The sequence below is a fragment of the Nelumbo nucifera genome, chromosome 6 (assembly GCF_055504915.1).
Source record: "Nelumbo nucifera cultivar China Antique chromosome 6, China Antique-T2T, whole genome shotgun sequence".
Classification (NCBI taxonomy): domain Eukaryota; kingdom Viridiplantae; phylum Streptophyta; class Magnoliopsida; order Proteales; family Nelumbonaceae; genus Nelumbo; species Nelumbo nucifera.
Window position 1 is genome coordinate 60,573,314 of NC_142654.1, and position 16,136 is coordinate 60,589,449.

Sequence of the window (16,136 nt, forward strand, 5' to 3'; positions counted from 1 at the left end):
TTACCGCCCCTCCTCCTCCTCCACCCCCACTGTAGTCTTTAAAGACCCAACTATGGTCTCTATTCAGAAACCCAACAACAATTAAAGGTATTATTGGGTGTGATGGAAATTCATGAGAACTTGATCAAGAGCACACTGGAAAACTTGGGGGAGAAGGGCACGGGGGAGTTGAAATGCTTGTAGATAACAGTGCAACACCCAACTTGACTTGCAGGAACATACGTGTTTTGGATTTGGACAACAACAGCTTTTTAGGGGAACTTTCAGAGTTTATAACTCAATTTCATAAATTGAAAAGAGTTTGATCTTGGGAGTAATCACTTCTCTGGTCCAATCCCGGAGAGTCTTTCTCATTTAAAACCTAAAAAAATGAACCTTTCTCATTATAAGATCTACTAACTGTAATGTTTGAGATGGTTTACACTAGAGTCTAAAAGCACCTTTGACATCAAATCCTCTGTTTTTGGCTGTTAGAGACAGGACTAACCTACCAATGCCACTGCTGGGTGCTAGCTCTCAAAATGCGAAGCTTCTTTTTTCCATTCTTCTCTTTGTCCAAACTCGACGATCTTCCTTGACACCAATGCAGTTTCTCAAACCAAACCTTATCTAAATTCAAGAGTTTTAATGAAAGTCTAATATTGATAGCAAAAATAAACATTCAAGTATGAACAATATAAAGGGCAGTTTGGGTATTTAAAATACTTTAAACAAACAGATGAGAATCTTTTTTCGAATTTAACTAACAGAACATTAACGGAGGGGGGTCTTTGTCTAATGACCAAAGTTCATGGGGGTGTTTGTCACCAAAAAAGAAGTGTAGGGGGGTCTTTGTCATTGACCCCATAATATAGGGGGTCCTTGTAATTTACCCTTTTTTGCTTGTTATAGGAGAAAGGTGCTTGCTTAGAGCTAGTGCTGTGGAGGCCAATTTTTTTAAGTCCGGATCTCCTGCACATTAAGATCTGTACATTTTCCTGTACAACCTATTATAATGTATCGGGTCAGCATCCCATGATTAAATTCCTATTAACTAGTTAACATATGTGTTTGTTTCCTTTTCTTATTTTTAAATATTAAAATACATTTAAAAAAATAGAAAACCCTCTTCTTCTTCAAGGGGTTTACTGCCATTTCTTTTTAAGAATCCAAATATATGTACCAATTTCTTGACCATGCTTTTGCTATGAGAAAGGCTTTTGCAAAGAGGGTTGGCTGGAAACATTAAAAATGGAATGGGGAGAAGGAGATGCCTATAGCCTACTCAAGATGCAGCAACGATGATCTAGACAAGTTTGAAAGCTTATCTTCTCCATTGTTTTGAAGCACTACAAGAACTTCGAGAGATAGCCTTGGCCAAATATAAAAGTCCCGACTAGACCCAAAAGCTAGCAGAAAATTGAAGCACATGATGGGAGGCTCTCTCTATCATGGTTGTTTAGAAAGTTCAGGTTAGATTTTGTCTCCATGAGAGGAGATAGGCCCCTTGTTTTAAGGTATTTTGAACAGAGGGAAGTGGAGAAAGGTAATGTGCAATGATGCAAACAGACAATAAATTTTATTGTTTTCCCTTTTGTTGCATATTAGAAACAGATTTTCTTTGTTTCTTCTTTACTGCAGAGAGCTTAGTGAAGGAGAAATGGTTTTTTTTTTCTCTATTTTCTAATGTTTTTAATATTAAAAAATAAAAAGCAAAGAAATGGAAGCCTTTCTAGCATACATGTTCACGCATGTAAGAGTTTAATTGTGTGAAGCTGAGTTGGCCTATTATGATAGGATGTATAGGAAAATGTGTAGGAAATCCTGACTCATTTTTTTTTTTTTCAATTAGACGTTTCTTCAATTAGCTATGGAGATAACCAAGTCAGTGGTGGCCAATTGGTACATTAGCTGAGTAGTCCCAATGGATATGTAGATTTGAGTCCCGCTATTACCACTTATCTACGGGTGTTATTAAAGTGTTCTATGAAGTACCAAAAAAATAGCTATGGGGCTATTGCTATTTACTCGTACACCTTGGTTGCCACTTTCGCTCTAAATGGACAATCTTTTTCTCTTCCTCGGTGATGTAACTTTTTGTTGGATGATGTGTGGATTATGTCTATCTCTTTGGACTTTCTTTTTTTATTTTGTAAAAACATCTTATAATGGTTTAGCACACTGTTTAACCTCTATTTTTGAACTTGAATGATTGTATATTTTTGCTCTATGGTTAATCTATTTTTTATTTTCTATTAAAACATGGGTGGTTTCAGTGTTTGATCCAAACCTTAGAGGTGGTATATGTAAATTATCCAAATAAAAAATAAACAATTGGTGCTCAACATTTTCTTTAATTTTTAATTGTCATGGATGGGTTAGGGTTGGTTGGCACATTAAAATAACAACACCGATAAAATAATTTGGGCTGTGTATACCTTTACACATTTTATTTTAGGAATATAGATATTAGAATGTATTTACTTTGCACATATAAGTTCATTGATAAACATCATTTGATTCTTCTTTACATAACAATGCTAACTTTACTTGTTATTTCTAAGAACTTTATATTATAAAATATTAAAAAATACAAGTAACAATCCCTTCATCTTATATGTTGGGTAATAGATGCTTTAAAGACCCACCATTTTCCTTTTTTTTTTTTTTCTTGCTCCATAGGGCTACACATTTACACAACGGGGGGTAGTCTATCCCCTCCCTTACCCCCGGCTCAACTCTGGTAGTGGCGCGATTTGATCTGAGGTCTTTATTCCAACAGGTTAGAGATCCGACCTATTGAGCCACCATCAGTTGGTAAAGACCCACCAATTGGAACACCATATTGTACTAGCATGTTAATTTATGTGTTATTTTTCAATTGAGTCCTATTTTTATTCTTTTTTTTTTGCTTCTATCAACTGAGTTGTTTTAAATTGGTATTAATCAAGCTATTCCTGTGGAATCTCAGTTGGATGAGAGGAATAAGGAACGGTTTTGGGAGTGATAGTTTTGGGGCAAAAAAAAGGGAGATTTTCATGCTGAGGTTGGGGTGGCAACAACATGGGCTTTTAGAGGGAACCTTGCACCCCCTCTAGAATTTCTTGGTTGGAGTAACGGAACAAAGAGAGGCCATCTAACGTGGCTTACATTACTTTTATATATCTATACTATATATAAAAGTGTAGATGCAGAGTGAAAGTTTCTTTTGGACTAAAATTACTCTTTATTTCTTGTTTGAGAAAGGATATAAAAGTAGTTTTATTACAACTTTAATGCCAGCAAATTTCCCATATTTGTCAATTTAGCCCATCTCTAATTTTAAGGGTTAAAAATATAACTTCAATGATTACTTTCCACCTCATTTAATCCCCTCTCATTATGTCTTATACTTAAAGCATTAACTCCCATATTCTCTTATTAAATCCTATATTCAAGTTATTTTTCGCTAATAAATGCTACTAAATAGATCTATGTCAATAATTTTAACATTATAAACCCATATATTTTAGAACCGACTAAAAATAAAACCATTATTTATCCAAGTGGTGGGTCATCCTATCAAATTGATCGACATATGAAGTCATAGTTAGGTAATACAATTTTTAAAACTGAAATAAATATAGAACATTACAAAAATGTAAAAAAAAGTATTAGAACTGGCCGAAAATGAAATTATTTTATTGTTTGGCAAAGATCAATAGTTCAACTTTTGGGTCAAATCTATTAACATTTAATGTCATAAATAAATAATAAAAATTAATAAAATATAAAAATGAAAAAATACATAATTTTTGGAAAAAAATCAAGCACATGTATAATATCATATAATTATCGTATTAAACAAAAAGTAAGTGTGACATATCATAATTATTTCTACACACAGAAATACAAAAATTATAGAAAAAAGTGAACACAACTATAATTCTATATTTATGCTACTATTAAAAATATGAATAAGATCGTTGAACTTTCTTTTGACTAAAATATTCATATTTTAATTTAGTCCCTATTTAGTTATGAGATTTAAATGGTAAATTGAAATATTAATTTTCACCTCATTCAATTTCCTCTATTTAATTTTTTACATTTCTTTAATAAGTGAACAAAAATAGATACACAAAAAGATAAAACATTACAAATAGAAAAACCTAGGTAAATAGGTAGGCTTGTCAATGATACTTTAAACTTCACAACAAGATCCAATTATCACATATTTAGAGAGAGAGAGATAATTTTTTGAATATATTATTACTATCATTATCATTATCTAAAATTGCCATGTAAGTACACACTTACAAGTAGATTCAATAGAATTGGGATCACCTAACAACAAAATTCGTTCCAACAACCTACCAACATAATCTTACACTACACATCTCATACATGGTGGATCCCATTTTTATGGTGAGATGTGTGGTTTTTGATCAAGTTGGTAGGGGGTTGGAATGTGTTTTGTTAGCATAAAGATCCCAATTTGATTCAATAATCACTTACTTTTCACTCCCAAACATAGTCGGCTTTGATGCAACCTCTACCACCTTTTGGCGGGATTTCGTGTAATGATTAACGAATAAAAAAAGAGTCGCTACATTATATATTTATACTAGTGGGGACCCGTGTGATGCATGGGATTTATCAAGGAAAGTGAAATAACCAAAACTTATAATTAAGAAAAAAATGCAATGTTATTTAAAATAATTAAATCTTTGTTTTAATAATTTGTTACAAAAATGTTTTAGTAATTTAGTAATTTAGTAACTTAGGTTAATTATATTATTATATTAATATTTGTAGCAAAAAATAATAAATTATTGCTAATTATTTAATAAAATAATTATTTTTCCATATTATTTGTAGTGTTATATTTTATTTATTTTACTTTATTAATGATTAAATATTTCAAATTTTTATAAATATCACTTAAATATTTAAATTACTTAAAAATTAGTAAATATATAAAATTAAGCTATAATCATAATTAAATTAATCAATAGTTAACTTTTTATTTATAATTACATTATTACGAGTAGATTCAATAACATTGGCATCACCTTACAGCAAAATTCATTCCAACAACCTACTTGGCGGGTCCCATTTTTATGGTGAGATGTGTGGTTTTAGATCAAATTGGTAGGGGTTAGAATGTAGTGTTTTGTTAGCAGAAAATCCCAATTCGGTTCGATAATTGATGCAACGTCTACCGCCTTTTGGCGGGATTCCGTGTAACGATTAACCAATAAAAAGAGTCGCTACATTATATATTTATATTCCATACGTGTCCCCATTGCGAAAAGCTTGCTTTCCCTACTCACGACATATTCATCTTTCATCTACCCACTGAAATTCTGAAGCTCGAATTACCTGAGTTGCCCTGCACCAAACGTCCACCAGGCTGAAATACCGAACGGCTCTCAATCTCCATCGATCCTTCTGTATCCGGAGGGAAGATCCTGAATTTTGGAGATGCAACAGGGAGATTTCAGCAGCGCTCCTTATTACCACCAATACCATCAACCTCATCTTCAAAACCTTAACCCTAACCCTAACGATCTCCAGCCTAATTCCCTAAATCCGACCTGTGCTTCTGCTCCCCCTTTCTCTGCCAATTGTTCTGCGCCAGATTACTCAGGCTTTTCATCTGAGTATCCTCCGTATTCACAGAATTCCGAACCTGTCCCCAACATCCCCCCTTCTGCTCCTTCTTACGCACAAAACCCTAACTTCCAATCCTTTACTCCCTTTTCTGAATCTTCTACCTTCCCATCTTTTCCACATACGCAAGAGCCACAGGCGTCATTCACACCTCCGATCCAGCAACCGGCTTATTATCCGCCATACGATCAGCATCAGACGCCTTCAAATTATACTCCTTCCCCTTCAATTCCTCCTAATCCTAATCCTAATCCCAATCTCAGTTCATCATTCCCTGCGCCCTATTCATATGGTCAAATTGGTTCTTCGGTGCCACCCCCACCGCCCGTATATGAAAATCTTTACGAGAGTAGCGTGAAATTTGATCATGGGGGAGGTTACCTCGATGATAATTCTGGTAGATATGGAGGTGCAGGCGTATACGGCCGAAACCGTTCCGATTTGGGGACAGATTTCTACGAGAATAGAACGGAGCCTCGTTATGATCGGGATGGGCTTCGTGACGATGGCCTTGGAGACGGTGTTTATGCCTATAATGGGGGAAAGGTCGAGCCATACAGTGCTCGAGGCACTGCCTCCAAGTCGTCTATGTTGTTGGCTTTCGATGATTATGGTAGGTCGATCAACTTCTCATCTGGGAAGGAACAGGCGGCTTCTACTAAGATTGTGAGAGCTGTTCCAAAGGCGGAGACGCAGCAAGACGTGAAGAATGGCGTTCTGAAATTCAGGGTCAAGCTTTTGCCAGAAGGTGGAAGTCCGGGCACCACGGATGTTCTTTGCCAGGTTCGTAGCTATTTCCTCATTGCTGCTTAAATTTATCCATTTGACACGTGCAAATACTGCAGTCTGGGGAATTAGAATAGATGATTCTTAATCAAGTCATTTAGTCAGTTAACGTAACCTGCATATATGATTTACATTTAGAATTTCAGATTACTCAGTTTTGTTTATGCAGATAGCTTAAATGCTTGTTTTATGTTTTCGTTTCCCTTTATGTTGCCCTTGGCATGACTTTTAGATGCTGAATTTGTGGTATCCTCAGACGTAACAACTATTGATCTCACATTCCTCAATGCGAGAGAAATTAGGAAGAAAATGTTACAATAACTCAACTACACTCTCAGTCAATTCTTGAATTGTTGGATGCAAGGAAGGTTGATTTTGAGCAATATTAAAAGAAGGAACATGTTACAGAAACTTGACCTCAATTGCTTTTCATGTAGCTTTCTTTTCAATGCTGTATGTATTTCTAATCATAGTTGTCAAGGTGACTAGGAAATTCTTGGGGACAGTGGGATGCCTAGACCGGCGCTAGGCAATACTTGGACAATGAGAATTTTTTAAAATAAAGAACTACATTTTCTTTTGGTCCCTAGTTTTGTATTACATTCAACATGCATATTAATTGAAAATATCAATTCTCTTTATTAAGAACATTAAATTTCCTCTCAAAAACATGTAAAACCATTATACCTAAAAGATAAATGTATTTTAAATATATCAATTTGAATATTTTTAAACAATACTAATATAATAAGTATTTATTGGAGCAATTTCATATAAATTAGCAACTATAGACGGCTATAATTTTATACGATAAAACTTTAAAGTGGAAAGTAACAACAGTGCGGGGAGAGAGAGAGAGAGAGTATACTTCTATTCTTTCTTTCTTTTTCTTCTCAAAATTCAACCCTCTACTCTTTTAAATTTTAAAAGTACAACTTTAAAACAATGTATATATATATATGTATATATGTATGTATGTATGTATGTATTTAACTCGATTCCTATTTGATATGCTTTTAAATACCACTAGACATTTTTTCTTTTTCTTTTTTTTAAAGCATTCACTTACTATTGTTATGTTCTAGTTTTTTTTTTGTATGTTTTAAAATTTCATCTCTCCTCTCATTACACTCCCCATATCCAAATCATCCATGTACCCTATCATATCTTTATCTCTTACCCTAGATGACTATTTACACCCCTGTACAAATTCTTGCCCTATATTTGGAATTTTTCTAAACCACTCCACCTATGTTTTCATAGAGTTGCCTGTTGTTCTTTTCATCTAATCCTTCTTAATGTATGCATTATACAAGCATTGATTACAATTAAAAACTTCATCTCCTAAAAAGCATGTTCTATGATTCTATCTGATCCTTACCCATTTTTTGCCACATGGATTATGATGCAGAATTGCTTCTAGGAACTTAGAGCACTTATATTTACATCTTATAGTAAATCTAGTCTTAGGGGCTATTTGACAACAACTGAAGTGGCTGAATTGAATGACTTATTGTCTATTGCAATAATTTCCTTATATATTCCTACTGAGGGATTAATAATACCAATCACTTCCTCAACCTATCCACTGTACAACAGCATGACCTTGTTGGCCATAATACCCAATTAGTTTCTGTGGTGCCACTGTAGGGATCAGAGTGAAAAGGGTTTCTAGTTTAATTTTTTTTTTTTCAAAATTTCTCCTTCAATGATATCAACATTTGACCTGTCTTTCTTTTGATCCAATAACCTGTGGTTCACTTTAACCTATCTATGGATCATAATGAAATTGTGGTCTGTTGAATGCTTATTGGAGTAATATAATGATTTTATATTTTGGGTCAAAGTTTAAAATGTTGCCAAGCTTCAGTGATTTCTTCCTCGAACAATGGGATCAACTATTTATCCATGTAATTGTCTAACATAACCTCTGATTTGTCTGTTTCGTCACTCACCAATGTTTGAATGACAGGGAAGTCTGTGAAGTTAAATTTGTTTCTTGGAGGCATGGAGTAATTATTATAGTGTTATTGCTTATAGAAGATATTTTTTCTGGTTCAGCCCCAAAGTTTTGGTTTCTTGTAATCTATTAGTATCATCTCACATATTAATGTATTTCATTTATCCCTTCTTTGTGACCTTGTATAATAAACTCTTACTTTCAAAGAATGTTTGGTTTATTATTTTCTTATCAGTGATTTATCAAAAAAGCATTTCTTTTCAGATTGGTTTGGATGGTATTCATATGCTTGACCCAAGTTCAAGTCGGACATTGAGGATATACCCACTTGAGACAGTGACAAGATGGGAGGTAAGTCAGATGCATTCTACACCTTGAACATTCTAGTTAGTTATTATGAACAATGTTATCAGATATGGCAAGGACATAGCTGGTAGGGTTGCATGTTGGGTACATGACTTAAAGAATTTTACAACATTAGGCTTGGGCCACCCAGATTAACAAATGTTACCCCTTGCCTGCCCAAGTTGTAGCCCTAATGGCTGGAAACTGTTGGATATGGAAATTAAAGTAGAAATTGAAGCATATGACATGATATGGCACCCTTGTATTGGTATACGGGTATGGAAATTTATGTTTCTTGCTAACTTACTGACGAGAAGTTAGGAGGTTGCATTCTTGTGGTCAAACTTTTTGGTTATATGTTTCTGAATGCCTTTCTGATTCTGTTGTTTTCTTTCTGAATTGTTCTGAAATTTATTTCTTCTGATTTAGGTTATCGATTCGTCTATTTTTACTTTTTGGTCCAAAAGCTCAGTTGACATTGAACCAAGACGCATAAGGCTACAATCAAACAGCTACACGACCAATACCATTCTTGACAATGTGACAGCTGCAACTGTTCAGGTAGGAAGTCCAAACTATAAATATTTTCTTTTGTTGAATGCAATGGTTCTTCCTGTCTCTTCTGGATAGTTCTCAATAGTATTTCTGTTTTTCTATATCTGACAATATATACATATGTATTTATTTAACAATGAGTGAAGGTTTTTTTAATGATAATAATATAAAAGAAAGAAACAATAGGATCTTTCAAGGAGCTGAAAGATCTAAGGAGAAAGATTGCATAACTATCAACGTCATACATTGTCTCAAATCTTCTCCTTTATTCAAAGACTATTCAGCTGAGGACTTGTTTAGAGGATGGAACATTGTGGCAAGTTGTTCTGTAGAGAGACTGGGCGAATGGGCCCTAGTACTTATTTATACTTTTTGACCAGTAGTACTTATTTATACTTTATGTGGTGTTCTCTTTATATTTTGTGTTAATGGGCCTGTTAACTTGTTTTTGTTTCTTTTAAGTGTTTTATGTGCTGGCCGCCCACTTAAAGGGAGAGATGTAATTAGTCTTTTTAAGTGAGACTAAATAAAAGATGAGGTAGAGAGGAGGGAATCCATTGAACTCTCTTCTCCTTCTCTTCTTCTTCTTCTTCTTCTTCTTCTTCTTCTTCCTTCTGCTGTAATCTCTTTTCTCTGTTCTTTTACTGCTGTAATCAGATTTATCATATTTGAAGGACTGACTTACATCTTGGTATCAGAGCAATTTCTTCCTTTTCTTTTTTTTTTCCTTTTTTTCCATACACCCCTTGATTAGAAGAGTGTATGGAGAGATAAGCTTCTGATCAATCAGAGGACTGTTTGCCTAGTTGGTAGTGGGTTTGGAGAACTAGAGTTTGGCTGATGAGTGCCAAGTAGCGAAGCTGTTATCTTTTTGACCAAAACCCTAGCCGACTAGATAGATTTTAGGTTACAGGATAAGGAAAAGGATTGGGTGTGGTGCTCGGGGCTTGGGAGGTGTCTTTTGATTCCTAGAAGGGGGCGGTTGAGGTTTGAAGAAGATTGGGAAGCTGTACTAGGAGCAACTATCTCTTCTCTCTTTCTCCCATTGAGCCGGGTGTAGTGAAACCCTAGTTCTTGAACCTTTTGGTAATGGGCTCGCCTAAGGTAGGCCTATAAAGATTGAAAAACTCATTTTTTGGGAGCAATCTAGAAGTGAAATGTAGCAGATTATGGTATCTGGGGTTAGTCCAACAGATTCCTTTTTGAGTGGAGTGGCTACAATTAAACTAGATCGAACAATTATCTAGCCTGGGCACAGTCTATATGGATTTATGTTTGTAGTAGAGGTAAACTGGGGTATCTCACAGGTAGTAAGAAGAAACCTACAAAGACGGACTCTACGTATGAAAAATGGATGCAGGAGAACTACACAATGATTGGATGGTTAGTCAACTCTATGCAACCTCACATAAGCCACCATTACCTCTGGATGACAAGCTAAGGAGATTTGGGATAGTGTCACTGAAACATATTCACAGAAGTTAAATGTTGTAAGAGCCTATAAGCTGAAGAGTGATGTGAACAATATGAGACAGGGGAAGAGTGTAGCGGTTTCCTACTCAATGTTAAAGTCATTGTGGTAGGAGAATGATGTTATGGAGACTGTTGTATGGGAGAGCACCAAGGATGCAAAGACATTTAGAAATTAGTAGAACAAAATAGGGTGTGTTGAGTTTCTTACATGACTCAACCATGAGTTCGACATTACTGGGTAGAATATTCTGGCCAGAGGTGAAGTCACCCTTGCTCAAGCATACTCTATAGTGAACAGTGAAAAGAGTAGGAAGTAAGTATAGCTACGGGGACCACCTTTAGAACACTTTGCAAATGCTGGGATAAAGCCGAAAGGGTCGATTGAGAAGAAGGAAATGATATGTGAATATTGCAAGAAACCGAAGCATACTAAGGACACTTGTTGGAAACTCCATTTAGAACTTCTCCCGGACAGGTTTCAAAACAACAGTAACAACAGTTTCAAAAAGAGTGGTTAAATAGGGAAACCTAAAAATGCAAATGTTGCTATAGTGCCTGTAGGCAAAAATAGAGAAAGTGAAGAAAAATCGGTTATGGAGCAACTGACTGAGTAAAGGCAGAGTTTTAAAGGTATTGGAGGTTACTTAATCACTTGGGGACCACTGTTGCAATATCTAACCCTTTAGGCAACAGCTCTTCATCCGCATTTTCTCACTCAGGTACTTGTGCTTCTGCAAATCATGCTATTGTTTCAAGTAATCATAAAATCCCTTGGATTATTGATTTTGGTGCATCGGATCTTATGACCAGTATACTTAACCTCTTTTGTTCATATCAGCTCCTCTCAGGTAGAGAGAAGATATCCCTTGCAGATGGATTTCTTGCTTCCATCTCTGGCAAAGGAGATATCAAAGCCTTTGGCACTCTTGTTTAATCCTCTGTTCTCCATGTCCCCAAACTTAATACCAATCTGTTATTTGTTAGTAGTTTGATTAAGTCCATGAATTGTAGCATAACCTTTTTTCCTACCCATTGTGTTTTTCAGGACTTGAAATCGCAGAGGATGGTTGGGGTGGCCATGAGGCGAATGGAATATACTTGCTAGACACACCTAGTAGAATTCTTGGACCACCTAATGGAGTTGCTTTGGAGTCTGTTTTGTCAGAGTCTATTGATCGAGTCATGTTATGCCATTTACGTTTTGGTCATTTATCTTTTTCTGCTTTGAGTCATTTGTTTACTGACATGTTTAAGGGAATATCTCTATCGAGTCTTCATTGTGAGTCATGTGAACTTGCGAAGCATTGTAGACAATCTTATCCAATGAGTAATAAAAGATCTATTTCTGCTTTCCATATTGTGCATTCTGATGTGTGAGGGCCATATCATTTACCTACTATGGGAGTTACAAGTATTTTATCCTCTTTATTGATGATTTCTCTCGCTATACTAGGGTTTATCTCATGAGATTCTGAGATGAAGTACCACTTATTGTGGAAAAGTTTCATGAACTCATTCTTACCCAGTTTAACACTCGGATCAAAATATTCTGATTTAATAATGTTAAAGAATATTTTGAGAAGAACCTTTCATTCTACTTTGATGCCCTTGGGGTTATCCATCAGAGTTTTTGTTTCTACACTCCATAATAGAATGGAGTGGTGGAAAGGAAGAACCACCATGTGGTTGAGGTTGCTAGAAGCCTCCTTTTTGCATCTCATGTTCCTACTAAATTTTTGGGGGATGTTGTCTTTACAGCTACATATTTAATTAATTGTATGCCTTCCTGGGTTTTGGGTTTCAAAACCCCTTTTAGTCGTCTCTTCTCGGATGAGGATTTCTTCTCTCTTCCTCTTCGAGTTTTTGAGTGCACCTGTTATGTGCATGTTTAGAATCATCAGAGACACAAATTTGTGCCTAAAGCACATAAGTGTGTCTTCCTAGGATATGCCTCCATACACAAGGGATATTGGTGTTTTGATCCGGTTCATGGCACCCGCTTTGTCTCCAGGGATGTCACATCTGTTGAGTCTATTCCTTTCTTTGGTACTTCTCTTAAGGGGGAGCATTATGAGGAGCCGTGTTATGGACGCATTCCTCGGGAAGACATACCATCGCCGCCGGCAGCAGTAGAAACTTGACCCACCGCCAGCATCAATAATGACTCAGTGATTCTCGGTCTACCCAATTCGGCAGTAGTAGTCTCATCCAGATTAGATTAGCTTATCTTGCTTGTTCTTATCTTATTTTATTGCTCTTATCTTATCTTGTTAGTAAGTTATCAGATTAGGATTAGCTTATCTTATCCTTAGCAAGATAGAACTGAAAGTCTCCCTATTCAACAAGGAGACTCCCTCAGATTAGGACTCTTGTAATCTCCTATTTAAGGAGACACCCTTATTGAATGAAATCATGAAATTATTCAGTCAACAAGTGAGTTAGGAGAGTTGGTGATCTCTTGGACAAATCACCAAAGGCGCCAAGATAGGTTCATCACGAACAGGAAGGAACAAGGGAAAACAGGAGGTTTTCCCCGTGGACCGACCCGTGACGAGATCCTATTCTCGGGCCCTCAACAACTTGGTATCAGAGCAAGGCGTCATGGGAGATCTGGAACAGCTACCATCCAGGGTCCACGACTTCGAGCACCAACTCGTGGAGACCAGCTCCGAAGTTCGTGAGATCAAAGGCGAAGTGAGGGAACTGCGACGTCTGATGGAGGTGTTCCTTTCTAGCAGGGAAAGGAACTCTGAAGGAGGGACAACCGCTAACGACCGCCGACCAGATTTGCCGGAGTCTTCCGGCGAACAGCAGTCCGTTAGCCATGGAGCAGCCGTCGTCCCCAAGTACAGCAGGCTGGAGTTCCCGTCGTACAACGGCAACGGAGACCCCCTAGGCTGGCTGTATCGCTGCGAGCAGTTCTTCCAGAATCAACGGACAGATGACCGGGATAAGGTAAGCCTAGCTGCCTTTCATTTAACAGAAGAAGCACAACTTTGGTTTTATCGGTTAGAGCAAGAACCCGGGCTCAGTTGGCCCCAGTTTAAATCCTATTGCCTTCTTCGGTTCGGACCCCTACTGACCAGCAACCCGCTGGGCGAGCTAATTAACCTTAAATAGACCGGAACAATTGCTGAATACCAGCGACAATTCCAAACCCTCCTCGCGAGGGCATCCTCCGTGCGACCCGACCAACAAGTGGATTTGTTCACAACAGGGCTAGTAGAACCCCTGCGAGTGGATGTCGAAATGCAGAATCCCCCAAATTTGGTCACAACCATGAACTTAGTCTGCGCATTTGAGCGCAAGCTGCAGCTCAGCCGCAGAATTTTTAATGTGGGTCGTCCACCGAACTCGTGGGTGCTCCCAAGATCAGCAACAACGACCCCCTCTTCGGCTACCAGCCGGGAACTGAAACCTCACACGACCACCACCTCTAGAGCAATGACAAGTACAAGCAGTAACATGGCCACTCCTCCCATCAAGCGTTTGACCAGAGCAGAAATGGCAGAACGTCGAGCGAGAGGTCAATGTTTCAACTGTGTCTCCCCCCAAAGGGACAACCATATAACTCTGACCCTAGAGTTTCTTAAGGGACCTCTCTCTCTTATCATCCCTTCTTTGCTCTTCTCTCACCGTCCTCTACAACTAGTATTCCTCCCCGTGTTCTATCTTTCCTGCCGTCTTCTCCGGACCTTTAGAGACTTGACCAACCTTCGTCGCCTTACCACAACACTTACAGGTTGCTGCCTCCAACTTGGGTGGTTGACAGTGTTGCATGGACTCTCTTTAATGGTTGAACTGTTGAAGTGTCCACATTGAACATGCATGATTACATCAATCCATAGATTCATGAGGGAATTTCTAGCTATCGTTTCCCTTTTCCTCCTTGCTTATTTCACAATACCTAATAGGTGATGAACATCATGTTTCATAAAGAATGCTACTTAAATAAAAATAATAAACTTCTAGACTGTTTCCTATAGGTACGCAATATTAGAATACAAAATATATGGACTATATTAATATTATTTACTTCTCTATAGATGTGTCTGCTAGTCCATGTTTTCATCTTGTCAAGTCAAACTCCAAGATAAAATCTCGATTTGTGATGACTGATGATTACGGGCCCGTTTGGCAAGTCTTTTTGAGAAGATCTTCTTATAGCTCTGACAGTTAATAGACGCATTGGGCTTTTGACATAAGATTTGGGCAGCCCGAAGACCGTTTGGCAAGTTTGCATCTTTCTGTGCGTCTTTTCGGGTCTTTCCGCGCAAGATTAAAACGCGAAAGACGCGAGAAGCTTCATTTGAAGCTTCCCGAAATCAGCCTGAAATGGGCTTCTCGCATCTTTTCAGTGCCGCATCTTTTGGTGGCTAGATCTTCCGCGTGCCAAACGGGAATAGACCGATTTTCGGTCTTCCTAGAAACAACTGAAAGACCACGCAAAAAGACGCGCCAAACGGCGCCTATGCTTTTATATTATTATCATTTTATATCAGAAACGGTAACTTTCATTAGATAATATTTAATAAAATACATTGTCACGACCCAAGATAAGTGTGTTGACCCTTAGAAGAATGTTTTCAAATTACAAAACAGCCCAAAGTAAGTTCACCCTGAAAGTTCCTTGCTTAGCCAAGGCGTCGGCTAATCCATTTGCTGATCTCCTTGTCCACCTGAACTGTACGCCACCTCCCTTGCTAAGCAAGTTACTTCCCTCATGAGTTGATGATGTACCTAGACCCCCAAATTGTGTGACTAAATCCACCCAATTAATAATTTAGAGTCCCCTTCTGCCTCAATCTGGTATAGGCCCCATTGCTTAGCCAACCTTAAGCCTTGGAGCAAGGCCAAAATCTCTGCTCTCAAAGAGTCTCCAACACCTATTGGACCAGAATAAAGTGCAATCAATCTGCCCTCCCTATCTCTGAAAGCTCCTCCCACTCCATAGGGACTCAAGTTGCCTAAAGAGCTTCCATCAAAGTTCAGCTTCACCTATTGTTGTGCAGGAGGGATCCATTGTTCCTTTATCACAGACTTCAATGAAGAAGATGTAAATCAGTCCTTCAGATCTGATAACTAAATCTGATTACAGCAGTAAAAGAACAGAGAAAAGATATTACAGAAGAAGAAGAAGAAGAAGAAGAAGAAGAAGAAGAAGAAGAAGAAGAAGAAGAAGAAGAGAAGGAGAAGAAAGTTCGATGGATTCCCTCCTCTCTACCTTAATCTTTTATTTAATCTCACTTTAAAAAAGACTAATTACATCCCTGCCCTTTAAGTGGGCCGCCAGCACATAAAACACTTGAAAGAAACAAAAACAAGTTAACAGCCCCATAATGAAAAGGCCCATTAACACATAAAATATAAATAGAACGCTACA

The 16,136-nt window shown here is 37.3% G+C and overlaps 1 protein-coding gene across 1 annotated transcript in view; it reads left to right on the forward strand.

Moving 5' to 3' along the window:
- Window positions 1–5,248: 5,248 nt before the first annotated feature.
- LOC104604260 (protein FREE1-like) overlaps window positions 5,249–16,136 on the forward strand; it is a 31,517-nt gene continuing 20,629 nt past the window's right edge. Inside the window, exons 1-3 of the mRNA XM_010268535.3 lie at window positions 5,249–6,417; window positions 8,645–8,731; window positions 9,155–9,286. Of these exons, the coding sequence (XP_010266837.1) occupies window positions 5,446–6,417; window positions 8,645–8,731; window positions 9,155–9,286 (1,191 nt within the window). The 5' untranslated portion in view covers window positions 5,249–5,445. The remainder of the gene's footprint in view (window positions 6,418–8,644; window positions 8,732–9,154; window positions 9,287–16,136) is intronic.